The sequence below is a fragment of the Ahaetulla prasina genome, chromosome 4 (assembly GCF_028640845.1).
Source record: "Ahaetulla prasina isolate Xishuangbanna chromosome 4, ASM2864084v1, whole genome shotgun sequence".
NCBI lineage: Eukaryota > Metazoa > Chordata > Lepidosauria > Squamata > Colubridae > Ahaetulla > Ahaetulla prasina.
In genome coordinates this window covers 50,640,182-50,654,799 of record NC_080542.1, presented here as the reverse complement: position 1 = coordinate 50,654,799, position 14,618 = coordinate 50,640,182, and the positions used below count along the sequence as shown (strand labels likewise).

The 14,618-nt window shown below is 39.7% G+C and overlaps 1 protein-coding gene across 1 annotated transcript; it reads right to left on the bottom strand.

The window, feature by feature from the left end:
* Positions 1–3,486: 3,486 nt before the first annotated feature.
* On the bottom strand, positions 3,487–13,826 carry LOC131198195 (somatotropin-like). Its single transcript, XM_058182694.1, has 5 exons — positions 13,817–13,826; positions 12,888–13,117; positions 12,281–12,397; positions 7,333–7,494; positions 3,487–3,687 (listed from the first exon to the last, which is right to left on the bottom strand). Exons 1-5 carry the CDS (start codon positions 13,824–13,826, stop codon positions 3,487–3,489), a joined length of 720 nt encoding a protein of 239 aa, XP_058038677.1.
* Positions 13,827–14,618: the final 792 nt, after the last annotated feature.

The window sequence follows — 14,618 nt, the reverse complement described above, 5'->3', positions numbered from 1 at the left end:
GCTCAGCTGGGGTTGGATGGGGGCAGGGATTTTTGCTACTGGTTCTCCGAACCACCTGCCGCCATCGCTACTGGATCAGGCGATCCGGTCCGAACCGGGAGCATTTCACCCCTGGAAGGAAGGAAAGAAGGAAGGAAGGAAGGAGAATAGGATCAAGACTCAGGGGAAGAAATGTCACGATATGTGTTCACTACCAAAGTCAGAAAGTAAAGCAGTTTAGTGTTGAAAACTTGACCAGACATAGCAGGGTTTTTTTGTTTTTACAAATAATGTTTATTTGTATCATTAATCCACTATTAATAACAGTGAGCAGCAGATGAGTCCCTTTTATCTGCCCTATCTTCCTTATCCTAGAAATTAAATATTTTTATGGGTGGGAAAGGGAATCTAATACCCTCTAGCCTGACACTGTTTGCAAGTAAATAAAGTCCTCAACTTACAACAGTTTGTTTAGTGACCATTCAAAGTTACAATGGGATTGAGAAAAGACCTATGACCATTTTTCAGTTACAACTTTTGCAGCACCCTGATGATCATGTGATCAAAATTCAGATGAGTGGTAACTGGTTCATATTTATGACCATTGCTGTGTCCCAAAGTCATATGATCCCCTCTTGCAACCTTTTTACAAGCAAAATCAATGGGTAAGCCAGATTCACTCAACAACTGGGCTACCAACCAGTGGTGGGTTTCAAAATTTTTACTACTGGTTCTCTGGGCGTGATTGGGTGGGCGTGGCTTGGTGGTCATGGCAGGGGAAGGATACTGTAAAATATCCATTCCCACCCCACTCCAGGGGAAGGTTCCTGCAAAATCCCCATTTCTGTCCAATCAGCTGGGACTCCGGAGGCAGAGGATAGATTGGGGCGAGGCCAGTCACAATTTTTACTACTGGTTCTCCGAACTACTCAAAATTTCTGCTACCAGTCAGAACCTGTGGAAACCTACCTCTGCTACAAACTTATTAACCGCAGCGATTCACTTAGCAACTGAGGCAAGAAAGGTGCAGAATGAGATAAAGCTCGCTTAATAAATGTCTCCCTTAACAACAGTAATTTTGGGCTCAATTGTGATCATAAGTCAAGGACTACCTGTATCACAAGTCTGTTACTTGTCCCTTTACATTATTTCTGCATTTGGAAGATTCACTTGACCCGAATGATCTTTAAATGAACAAAAAACTTTATAGAATAAGCCATAAAGTACTGATAGTAAGCACATTATGATGTGGGTGGGGGGAAAAAGGAAGCAAAAAAAAAAAATTAGATTCCATTGAGTCCTATTAAAATGTTGCCTTAAGTGGAAATCAGTGGAAGCGGAAGGAACATTACCTTCATTATGAACTGGGATTGTGCCAGCACTTTCTGCCTCTTATATCATGTTTCCCTGAAAATATGACATGTCCCGAAAATATGACATGTCCCGAAGCCTGATTTTTGGGGTGGGCGTAAATATACGCCCTTCCCTGAAAATAAGCCCTAGTGAAGGGGTGGGCGTGGCCAGCTCAGGAGACAGCCCTTCCCTTCCCCCGTCATCTCAGGGCTTCTCGGCCTCTTAATGGGATCAGCTGAGGTGCTCCGGCCACCATTCAAGAAACAGCTGGTTCGCGGGTGCTGCTCAGGCCCCGCCTCCAGCAAGCACAGCCAATTGGGGCTACAAAAAAAGCCAGAAGCCAAGCGGCACACCCCACACACCTCGCGCCCTCCTTAACTAATAGTGACAGTCGCAATTTCGTCCACGGAACAGGAAAGGAAGGCATGGAAATCCATATAGCTGGGACATTGGAAGAAGTCCTGAGAGGAGACGTCACTGCCAATGTGCAGGAAATCTCCTGCACATTTCCTGCACATTGGCAGCGGCATCTCCTCACAGGGTTTCTTCTGATGTCCCAGGTGTATGGATTTCCATGCCTTCCTTTATGGGAGATCGCTTCACGCCTGCATATTCACACTGAAGGCTCAAAATGGGGTATTTTTGCAAACTGCTTGAAAATGGGGAGGGGGGATTTTGCCTCTTATCCTGTCACAGTCTGTGCTGAGCTTCAGAACTAGGTGAGAGCAGGAAAATTCCCCCCATTTTCAAACCGTTCGCAAAAAATGCCCCATTCTGAGCCTTCAGCATATTCTAGGTTTGCAACATTGAAGGATCCAAATGGGGCGTTTTTGCAAAACAGCTTGAAAATGGGGAGGGGGATTTTCCTGCCTCTCATCCTGTTCTGAAGGAAAAGACAGTGTGTATGTGAGAGAGAGCCCTACCCCCTCACCCCACCCCAAGGCAGCCACATCCCTCCACTAACCTGCTTTCCTGCTCCATTCTCCACTGCCATATTCAGGGCAAGAAAAGTAGTCTGTGGGACTACTTCCAACTTCACGAGATATTTTTTTTTTTTGCAGGAAGTTGGAAGGTCTGAATTTCTAGTTTGTGTGGAGAATTTGGGTCATTGCGGCCACAGGCAAGCTCAAAAATAATAACACGTCCCTGAAAATAAGGCCAAGCCCTTATTTTTTTTGGGGGGGGGTGTCAAAAGAAAATAAGACCCTGTCTTATTTTTGGGGAAACACGGTAATATTTACAAGGCTGAAGAAAGCCAGCTACACAATCAAAATGGAGCCTTTGGGAAATAATTCTGATAGCCTTTGGGAAATAATTCCTGAATAATCTTAAAATGAAAGTTTCATTCTAGAATACAATAATGCTACTTACTGAAAGACAAAGTTATTACATTTATACAATTTTTCAATGGAAACAAAAGTGATTTAAAATACTCTTGTTATTTTCTTCATATTATGGGGAACATACAGCCGTGGTGGCATAGTGGTTAGAATGCAGTACTGCAGCCTGATTGTGCCTACTGCCAGGAGTTCAATTCTGACCGGCTCAAGGTTGACTCAGTCTTCAACCTTCCAAGGATAGTAAAATGAGAACCCAGATTGTTGGGGGCAATATGCTCACTCTGTAAACTACTTACAGAGAGCACTATGAAGTGGTTTATAAGTCTAAGTGCTATTGCTATTATAAAAAAGATTAAACTACAAGTTAATAAGATTATCTGAGTGGGGGTCTTTTAGAGGCTGCTTTGTGTAGGTTTTTTTTTAATTTGCTTGTCTTAATTGTATAGGAATTAAAGTGAAGGAAAATCACATTTATAAACAGGTTTAGAGACATTTTTGAGCAGAATCTCTGTTCTGACGCAAGTTTGTGATCCTGTATAAAATGAGGTCAATGCCTTTAAGATTGTATTCTTTATCATTTAAGAGGCAGATCTAATTGAGACAGTCACTTTGGACACTAATTCTTCAGCAGCAAAATTGCATTTATTTTTGCACAGATATCAAGGGGTATCACAAACAGAAGGGCTTTGAAATGCAATAGGTTGTTCTTTACTTGACTCAGGCATGTAGGCTCACAGCAATAGTACATTCTCTTTCCCAGGTTCTAGGAAACTGCGTAGGAAAAGTGGAATGGAGAGACGGGTCTTTTCTGCCTTTAGGGGACACAGCTGATTTCTCTAAAACGACGGCATTTCATCACTCGCAGGAAGGTCTCCACTTTGTGCAGGTCTTTCTTGAAGCAGGACAAGAGATTGTAGTTTTTCAGCAAAGCGACTTCACTCCGGAGATTTAATTCAAATTTTTCATAGGTGGGTCTAACCAGCTGAAGACTCTGGGAAGTACCATCCTGCACCTCCTGGAAATAGATGTTGTAAGTGGAAAGAGTAGTACGAAAGTATTAAGAATCTCATTCTGCTTCCAAAAAAAAAAAAAAAAAAAGCACACACACACACACACACACACACACCCCTTCTCAACTCAGAATTACTGAGTTAAGTACTTAAGCTAGGAAATTAATTTATAATAATGTATAATTTCTAATATATTTTATGTATATAGTTATAATGAAATAGATATATTTTATCTAATATCATTTCTAATATCTTCAGTACTTGAGGATTGGGACATACTGTGTTTTTATGATTGATTTTGTGGACTTTCTATTTCATGAACATAAAAGTGAGCCTGTAGCTGCATCATATTGACCCTCTGAACTCCATTCCACCATGGTCCATGGATGGAGGTACAACCAGTGGTGGGATTCAGCCAGTTCGCACCACTTCGGGAGAACTGGTTGTTAACTTTCTGAGCAGTTGGTAAACTGGTTGTTGGAAGAAATCATTAGGGCAGAGAACCGGTTGTTAAATTACTTGAATCCCACCACTGGGTACAACTATGGGTGGGTGACAGAATTCCACTTTTCCCAACCTTGGGAAAGTATCTGAATATAGTCTGACCTCCATATTGCTTACCAACTTTTGAGTTCTGGAGCAGGAGGCCGAGGGCTGTGCCGGTTGCAGATTAATGGGAGAGTTAAATGTGTCTGGAAGACACTGAATGGAAAAACACTACAATAACTATGAAGGGCTGATCTCATTCTGCAGATTCCATGATCGTTGAACACAGGTCCTTGTGAATTCATTTTGGGATTTATTTTTCTTTTGGTCTTAAATAATACCTAAAATTCATATAGTTTCTAATTACAATCTCAAAATCATGAAATTTTCTTTATCAATAGCCCCATTTCTGTTACAGTTTGATACAGGTAGTCTTCAACTTATGACTGTAATTGAGCCCGGAATTATGATTGCAAGTCATGCTGGTTATTAAGTAGGTCATCAGCTGACCAACCTGATTTTACCTCTTTTGTAGCAGTTAAGCAAATATAAAAAGGAAGCCCATTGCCCAAGCAGCATCCCTCCCCGCCCCCCCCAAAAAAGGTGGCTGATGGGTTTTTTTGCTGGAACCTGGACATAAATTCTAATATCCAGCAAGAAACATCATAAACTGAGTGACCTAATAGCAGGGTGTGGAAGGCTGTAAATGAGGACCGTTTGCCAAGAATCCAAAATGTGATCATGTGACTAAGGAGGGAGCAACCATTGGAACTTTGAATCTGGATCACAAGTATCCTTTAGGGGATCCATTGTACCCTCAAATGGCCACTAACCAACCGGCTGTAAGTCACGGACTACCTATATTTTTCTATATTGCTATATTTTTCTAGTGTTAATAAATCATAATAGCAAGGCTTTCCCCATTGGAAGGCAATAATTTTATATCAATAGCCCCTGCTCACACAAGAGACCTATACTAGGGATTCGAACCGCCGAACTGCCGACCTTTCTGATTGACAAGCTCAGTGTCTTAGCCACTGAGCCATCAGTCAGGTTTTGGGATTGTTCTGATTTTAGGAATAGAGAGGTCGGCCTTCTCTAGGTTCATAACATTAGCCAGGTGGAACAGCACAATCTGTGACTGTATTTAAAAAGTGCTCCTTGGAAGGATTGCTTACCCTCATAAGAACTTGGATACCTTGTTCCAGGTCTTGGAGTTTTTCGTAGACTCTGTCTGTGGTCCCAAATACAAGACTGTTTGTAAACATCCTGCTTAGAAACCGTACAGGATTTAGCCAGGACTGAATGAGAATCAGTGAAAACCTCAGCAGTTCCATGTCCTAGAAAAATAGATACACTTAAATTAAAAACTTCTGTTTTCTATCCTGACCTCCTAGACCCCAAAGAAGGAGAGCAAGGATAATAGTTGTCTGTCCTAAGATAAATGGAAATAGAAGTTCAACAGACAAGAAAAAATCCAGCCAGGGCAAAGCGCCTATTTTCTTTTCTTTTTTTTTTTTTTTATTGAAAGAGTTTTAAAAAAACAAAAACATTTTCCCCCCTTTTTTCCCCTCCTCCCAAAAAAGCACACACACACACACACACACACACACCCCTTCTCAACTCAGAATTACTGAGTTAAGTACTTAAGCTAGGAAATTAATTTATAATAATGTATAATTTCTAATATATTTTATGTATATAGTTATAATGAAATAGATATATTTTATCTAATATCATTTCTAATATCTTCAGTACTTGAGGATTGGGACATACTGTGTTTTTATGATTGATTTTGTGGACTTTCTATTTCATGAACATAAAAGTGAGCCTGTAGCTGCATCATATTGACCCTCTGAACTCCATTCCACCATGGTCCATGGATGGAGGTACAACCAGTGGTGGGATTCAGCCAGTTCGCACCACTTCGGGAGAACTGGTTGTTAACTTTCTGAGCAGTTGGTAAACTGGTTGTTGGAAGAAATCATTAGGGCAGAGAACCGGTTGTTAAATTACTTGAATCCCACCACTGGGTACAACTATGGGTGGGTGACAGAATTCCCACTTTTCCCAACCTTGGGAAAGTATCTGAATATAGTCTGACCTCCATATTGCTTACCAACTTTTGAGTTCTGGAGCAGGAGGCCGAGGGCTGTGTCGGTTGCAAATTAATGGGAGAGTTAAACGTGTCTGGAAGACACTGAGTGGAAAAACACTACAATAACTATGAAGGGCTGATCTCATTCTGCAGATTCCATGATCGTTGAACACAGGTCCTTGTGAATTCATTTTGGGATTTATTTTTCTTTTGGTCTTAAAGAATACCTAAAATTCATATAGTTTCTAGTTACAATCTCAAAATCATGAAATTTTCTTTATCAATAGCCCCATTTGTGTAACAGTTTGATACAGGTAGTCTTCAACTTATGACTGTAATTGAGCCCAGAATTATGATTGAAAGTCATGCTGGTTATTAAGTAGGTCATCAGCTGACCAACCTGATTTTACCTCTTTTGTAGCAGTTAGGCAAATATAAAAAGGAAGCCCATTGCCCAAGCAGCATCCCTCCCCGCCCCCCCCAAAAAAAGGTGGCTGATGGGTTTTTTTGCTGGAACCTGGACATAAATTCTAATATCCAGCAAGAAACATCATAAATTGAGTGACCTAATAGCAGGGTGTGGAAGGCTGTAAATGAGGACCGTTTGCCAAGAATCCAAAATGTGATCATGTGACTAAGGAGGGAGCAACCATTGGAACTTTGAATCTGGATCACAAGTATCCTTTAGGGGATCCATTGTACCCTCAAATGGCCACTAACCAACCGGCTGTAAGTCACGGACTACCTATATTTTTCTATATTGCTATATTTTTCTAGTGTTAATAAATCATAATAGCAAGGCTTTCCCCATTGGAAGGCAATAATTTTATATCAATAGCCCCTGCTCACACAAGAGACCTATACTAGGGATTCGAACCGCCGAACTGCCGACCTTTCTGATTGACAAGCTCAGTGTCTTAGCCACTGAGCCATCAGTCAGGTTTTGGGATTGTTCTGATTTTAGGAATAGAGAGGTCGGCCTTCTCTAGGTTCATAACATTAGCCAGGTGGAACAGCACAATCTGTGACTGTATTTAAAAAGTGCTCCTTGGAAGGGATTGCTTACCCTCATAAGAACTTGGATACCTTGTTCCAGGTCTTGGAGTTTTTCGTAGACTCTGTCTGTGGTCCCAAATACAAGACTGTTTGTAAACATCCTGCTTAGAAACCGTACAGGATTTAGCCAGGACTGAATGAGAATCAGTGAAAACCTCAGCAGTTCCATGTCCTAGAAAAATAGATACACTTAAATTAAAAACTTCTGTTTTCTATCCTGACCTCCTAGACCCCAAAGAAGGAGAGCAAGGATAATAGTTGTCTGTCCTAAGATAAATGGAAATAGAAGTTCAACAGACAAGAAAAAATCCAGCCAGGGCAAAGCGCCTATTTTCTTTTCTTTTTTTTTTTTTTTATTGAAAGAGTTTTAAAAAAACAAAAACATTTTCCCCCCTTTTTTCCCCCTCCCTCCCAAAAAAAAACACAAAACACCCCCCTCCCTCCCCCACCCCCCGGCTTCCCGGGTCAATCACAAGGTAAAGTTATACATAAACCAAACATAGAATAAAATTTTCCCTTCCAATCCAAATAACCACATCCAAAGCTTTTCGTCTCCCAACCCCCTCCCCATTACATAAAATAACTTTCTAATTATTCAAAGGCAATCTGATATTTCTTAATCTGATATCTGTTTTGTAGATAATCAATCCATTTTTCCATTCAATTAAATATCTTTCCTCGTATTGTCTTTTAAAACAATGAGATTTTAGCCATCTCAGCCAAATTAATAACTTTCAATATCCATTCTTCTATTGTAGGTATCTCTTCTTTCTTCCAGTATTGTCCAATCAACAGTCTTGCTGCTGTTATTAAGTTCAGAATCAATTTAGTCTCAATCCCTGTACAATCCGTTATAATTCCCAAAAGGAAAAATGTGGCAGGAACTTTATCTTCTTCTTCAGTACATTTTGAATAATCCACCAAATTCTTATCCAAAAGACCTTAATTTTCTTGCAAGTCCACCAAATATGAAAATATGTAGCATCATCACAATCACACCTCCAACATTTCGCTTGGATATTAGGATACATACATGATAATTTTTTGGGATCTAAGTGCCATCTATAAAACATCTTATAAAAATTTTCCTTAAATTCTGTGCTTGTGTAAACTTAACATTTCTAACCCAGATTTTCTCCCATGTTTCCAACATTATTGGTTCCTGAATATTCTGTGCCCATTTTATCATACAATCCTTTACCAAATCCTTTTCCGAATCTATTTCAAGCAACACATTATACAATCTCTTTATATGCTCCTGGGTCTGATTTCTAATTTGCTTTATTAAATTTTCCTCCCTTTGCATTATACCAATTTTTTGATCTTCTTTCCATCTAGCACTTATTTGCCCATATTGAAACCAAGTATAATTCCTCCCTTCTTCATTTTAATACCTGTAATGATTTTAATTGCAATCTACCTCCTTCAGCATACAAAAGTTCTTTATATGTAATCATTTCCTGTTTCTGTTCTATATTTATATTCTCTATTGCATGTCTAGGGCTCGCCCATATAGGAATCTTGTAATCTAATTTATAGGAATATTTTTTCCAGACCATAAAGAGCACTTCTCAACACATGATTCTTAAAAGCCCTATCCACTTTTTTCCCATAAAATAAGTACGCATGCCATCCATATAACAAGTCATAACCTTCTATATTCAAAATTCTTTCCTCTGTTAAGTTAAACCAGTCACTTATTACTGAAAGGGTTACTGCTTCATAATATAGTTTAAAGTTAGGCATTCTTAAACCACCTCTTTCCCGTGAGTCCTGTATTATTTTCATTTTAACCCTCGCCTTTTTACCCTGCCATATAAATTTATTAATCCCACTCTGCCAATCTTCCAAATTTTTATCCTTTTTAATTATAGGTATCATCTGGAACAGAAACAAAAATCTAGGTAACACATTCATTTTAATAGCCGCAATCCTTCCCAATAGGGATAACTGCAATTTCTTCCAGCCACTCATCATTCTGAACTTTTTGCCATAGCAAGTCATAATTATTCTTATAAAGTTTCTTGTTCGATGAGCTAATATAGACCCCTAAATATTTAACCTTTTTTACTACCTCAAATCCTGTCATTTCCTCTAGTTTTTGTTTCTGTTGTATAGACATATTTTTAATTATCACTTTTGTTTTATTCTGATTTATTTTAAATCCTGATACCTTTCCATATTTATCAATTACTTCCAACAAAAATCTACTTGAATTTATAGGATTCGTTAACGTAACCACTACATCATCTGCAAAAGCTCTAACTTTGTACTCATATTGTCTAATCTTAATTCCCTCTATTTTCATTAATTCTTGTATTTTATCTAATAATGGTTCTAGAGTCAAAACAAACAATAATGCGCCTATTTTCTGATCAGTTCCTTGAGCCAACTTTTAACCCAGTATCTTGCTAAACACACTTTTCATTATTGTAGAGGACATGTATGGCTAGTAATAAATAAAAATGCTTCCTGGATGGCTTTTAGATATTTATAGATAGAATATATCTGTTTTGCTTCAATGAAAACATGACGTGTAAAACTAATCCATAATACAATCTGATTTCTTTTTGGCTTACATTTGGAAGCTTCTCTATATAGGAAATAATTTTTTATAAGCCACAGTGGATGGATTTTTAGACATTTAATTAAGCCAAAAACAAACCGCATTCTTGCCTAGCTTAGGTATGACATTAATTAAATGAAAGAAGCAATCAGGAGAAAATTTGCAGAGGTACTATTTGGAGAATTGCATGCCCTGGGATGGATTGGCATAATATGACTGAGTTCGTTATAGAAAATCATAATCTGTGTTTGCCTTTAATCATGTGCTGTATGAATCCAGGCTTGTGATTTGTAAAGTATGACTTTGGCTTAGTGAAGTAGGTGTCTTTAGCTTTGGTCTTTCTCAGTGTTGATTTCAAATGCTATATAGAAGATACTTGCATTGACAGAAAAGTACAATTTGTTTGCAGAAAATGTGTTGCCTCTAGTGCTTATCCTCATTCTGATTCATTGTTTAATGGTATTATTCTGATTATGAGTATAGCTCATGAAAGCAAAAGGATGGTGTCAGGGGTGAAATCTACTTACCTTCCTTACCCGTTTGGAAATGTACGTGCCACGTGTGCATGTTCACTTTGCTCGCACGCATGTGCATGCAGACCTGTGCATGTGCAAACATATTACTTCCTAGTTAAAACCAGGAAGTAATGACACCTGGGCGGATGGGCGGAGCTTTGCTCTGCCATCGCTACCGGATTGCTGAACCGTCGGTCATGATCGCTACCAGATCGCACGATTCGGTCCAGTCCGGGAGTATTTCACCCCTGGATGGTGGCTTTGGTGCCTTCCTTCTTCACATCACTAGCTGAGTGGAAAAACGCCTACTAATTGTGCAGCAGATTCACATTATTGCCTCACAAGATCCTCTATTTGGGTTGGGACATGTGTTTGACAGTACAAGGAATGTAGAGAAGGGATGGGGCTATGATGTTACCCTCTTACCCCCTTCTCTGAGGCACTGATGTGCTCACAGCACTCCAGCAAGAAGAGGAAGGATATAATTTCAGAAGTGTTGTATCACACAACACTTTTTGTGCTACCTTTCCAAGCTGAATAAAGAAGATTTAACATCCTTCTCCCTTCCTACATCCTTTTTTATATCAGATACTTCTGTGCTGGAAAGGGTGGAGATATGGAATGAGTTGGTCCCATCACTCTATTGTAATGCTACATATAATACTGCTCGTTAAGCAGTTGGCACCGTCATGTAATTGTGATGGATCACTGCCAAGAGCTGCTCTATCAAATTCTTTAGGGAAGAAAAATGCAGAATATCAGCAGAGGAGTTGGATTGGATTAGAGAGAGGCGCATGCCTGCATCATCCAGACCAGTCAATAAGTATTTTTCTAATCCCACTCACTGTTGATCACCTGACTTTACCTCTGAGGCTTGGTGGGGAAGCATAACAGATGTTACACATCTTAAGGGTATTGGATGCTTTTGGGTTAAAGAGGAAACACAGATTAGCCAAAAAAGCTAAGAAAAGACATACTACATCTGGGGTACAAATCAAATTAAATGATGGCAAAAGGTTTTCTGTATTTCTGTACAGAATTTCTATTTCAGAGAGATATGGAAAACTGACCTGTGGAGCCAGGAAAGTATGCCTAGATAAAAGATACCTTAAATATGACTTACTCATGGATTGTGGTCAAGATAAAGGTAACATCAGTGATGGCAAACCTATGGCATGCATGCTAGAAGTGGCATGTCATCGCTCTGGTTACGCCAGCTATCACCCATTGCTCTTCTGGGTTCTGGCGTGCACATGAGCACTGGCCAACTGGTCTTTGTGCACATGGAAGCACCGGAAACCAGAAGAGCAGCTCCCTGGCATGAATATGCACGTCAGGAAGCTGAATTTCTGGTTTCTGGCGTGCACTTGCACGCCAGCCAGCTGGTTTTGCACATACATGCATGCGAGAAACTGGAAGACCAGGTGACAGCACACGTGCACACACCAAAAGCTGGAAGCTCAGCTTCCCGGCGCTTGCATGCGTGCCAGGGAACTACTGTTCCAGTTTCCAGTGCTCCCATGCCTACATCTAGATCTTTGCCTGAATCTTGGCCAAAGATATTTGAACTATGCAAATGTAATAAAGCAGAGTTTCTAATGTTCTGTTTTCTAAGGAATCAGATCCTGTAACATAGAAATGAGAACCTGGCAGCCCTTCAGACGATTGACTATGGCATCTAATCCCCCTTCACTTTTACCCGGGTGTCTGACTAGCTGACTCTCCTCCAATGTTTAGGATACACTTATTGCTCTTTGTTAACACTTCTTGGAAACTTTGTGAAAGTGGGAAGTTTTCAGATGGGCAACACAAGATTATATATTTGGGGCTCCAAAATAATTCTTCTATTGAATAAAACATGATAGGAATCGGCTTACTGTTTTTTGTTGAGTTTCCTCTTTCCTCGTGGGTGAAGGGATAGTGTCAGAATAACAATATACAGTCTGAGAATTCTTCATGGAGTATCGCTGCTCTTCTGGGATATAGGAACGCTCCTTCATAAATCCCATAAAATGCCACCATTTACAAAGAAGTAGAAACAGTGAGAGTGTACAGTCTTGAATAACATTATCTAAAAATTTACTAACTGAGCAAAGACATTAAATCAGAAGCAATGAAATACTAATATTACTTGGAAGAATAAGCAGATAGTAAATATTTCAAAAGAGAGCCTTATCTAAAAATTGTTCTGCTTTGTGGCAACTCTAAGTTGATACGGTAATGGAAGATTTGAGAACGTATAAAACATGTGAGGGGAAAAAAACACTTTTCCATATCATTTAAAAAATTAAAGTGCTACTTGTCATACTTTGGATACCTCTTTTTTTACGCTTTAATATATCCTGTGACCCTAGAGAATTCCCCATGTTACTTTTAGATGAACCTGTTCTGCTTCCAAACTGGTCAACATTCTAGCTTGCTATTACCAGAAATGATGATGCAACCTAAAAGTTTAGCTGACCTAAAAGATGGACTGCTACTCACAAATTCTTTGTAGGTATTTGTTGCGAGCTGATGGAGGTGCTGTGCTCTTAACACAGCATTGGTAAACAGACTGGAGAGTGGTACTGTGGGGAAGGCTCCTCCGTCTGTCCATTGCATAGCCAAGATAAGCAAGCCAGTGGTAAGCAAAGAGGACGGTCTACTGGTCCCTGCAGAGGAAGATGAAGGAGGTTGGCTTCTTAAATAAAGATGACGTATTGGTAAGTCCTCTGCTCTAACGCGTAATGAAGTATTAAGTGCAAGTTCTTTTCATGACTGGAAACTTAACACATGCAAAAGACACACACGCACAAAGATTCCACCTCTGCTGATGCTTCAGTTAAACATTGCACCAGTTGACAGAAGCAAATAGGAACCCATGTAAAACAGAAGCATTGCTATACACAACCACACAGGATGCATGATTTGAACATCCACTCCCTCTTTCTCTTCAAACTGACCATCACAATGCTTCTAGGTGAGTTGATAAATAGGAGGCTTTACAAGTTGCCATTGCAGCAGTTTCACACATATATGCAGTTCTTGTTCTCAATTTGTTAGTTGAGCATTTTTTCAGATACCTGTTTGTGCCGAGTAAACCACAATTAGTGGCATTCTCTCTTTGTTTTTTGCTTCTCCCTTGGGAGAATTGGGTCTCACTATTGCTTCAGGTTTATACTCACCTGTATAAAATTTTAAAATTTCAGTAAAGAAAATAAAAATAAACACACCTTCTAGCTCCCAAATTTAATAACCAGAACTGCTTCCTATATTTTACTTAATAATATGTTTTGCCTGAAAAATTAATAAAACAAGATTTTTTTCAATATAAAGGCTGGACCCACTGAATGGATGTCTTATAGCTATTAAAGATTCCAGTTCTCCCATCCATTAAAAAGTAGTAACTTCCCTATTGATATTCGGAAGCTTACCTGAAGCCATGTTGTATCAGCAAATCACAGAGGTGTTCTTCAGTTTTCTTGTTTCTGCTGCCCCTTCCATTCTGAGCTGTTTTTATACACGAATATAATAATACATATATACACAACCATGTAATTTATTCATCTCTGGAAGCTCATCGACATGCACTGATGCATATATGGAGGGGTAAGACATGTGAATGAATAAAACGGGAATGCTGAAGCCTGGACTGTATCACCCAAAGGGATGTGAAGGGGAAATTGTCTCAGCTGTGGCCCATGGGCTTTTGTGGCAGCACCATCATAAGATTGCAACAATGGATGGCGTATTAATAATAAACAACTATCACAATATATAATATGCCATTTGTTGTTAGTTGCAAAGTCGTGTCCAACCCATCGCGAACCCATGGACAACGTTCCTCCAGGCCTTCCTGTCCTCTACCCTCCTCTGGAGTCCATTTAAGCTCATGCCTACTGCTTCAGTGACTCCATCCAGCCACCTCGTTCTCTGTCGTCCCTTTCTTCTTTTTCCCTCAATCTTTCCCAGCATTAGGCTCTTCTCCAGTGAGTCCTTCCTCCTCATTAGGTGGCCAAAATATTTCAGTTTTATCTTTAGGATCTGGCCTTCTAAAGAGCAATTAGAGTTGATCTCCTCTAGGACTGATTGGTTTGATCGCCTTGCAGTCCAAGGGACTTGCAGGAGTCTTCTCCAGCACCAGAGTTCAAAGGCCCCAATTCTTTGATGCTCAGCCTTTCGTATGGTCCAACTTTCACAGCCATACATTGCAACAGGGAAAACCATAGCCTTGAC

Excerpts from the sequence above, each read along its gene's own strand:
- LOC131198195 (XM_058182694.1), bottom strand. Across the intron at positions 12,398-12,887 it reads CAAATACCTACAAAGAATTT|GAGCGTTCCTATATCCCAGA; the intron begins GTGAGTAGCAGT and ends GGATTTATGAAG. Across the intron at positions 3,688-7,332 it reads GTATCCAAGTTCTTATGAGG|GAGGTGCAGGATGGTACTTC; the intron begins GTAAGCAATCCC and ends ATCTATTTCCAG.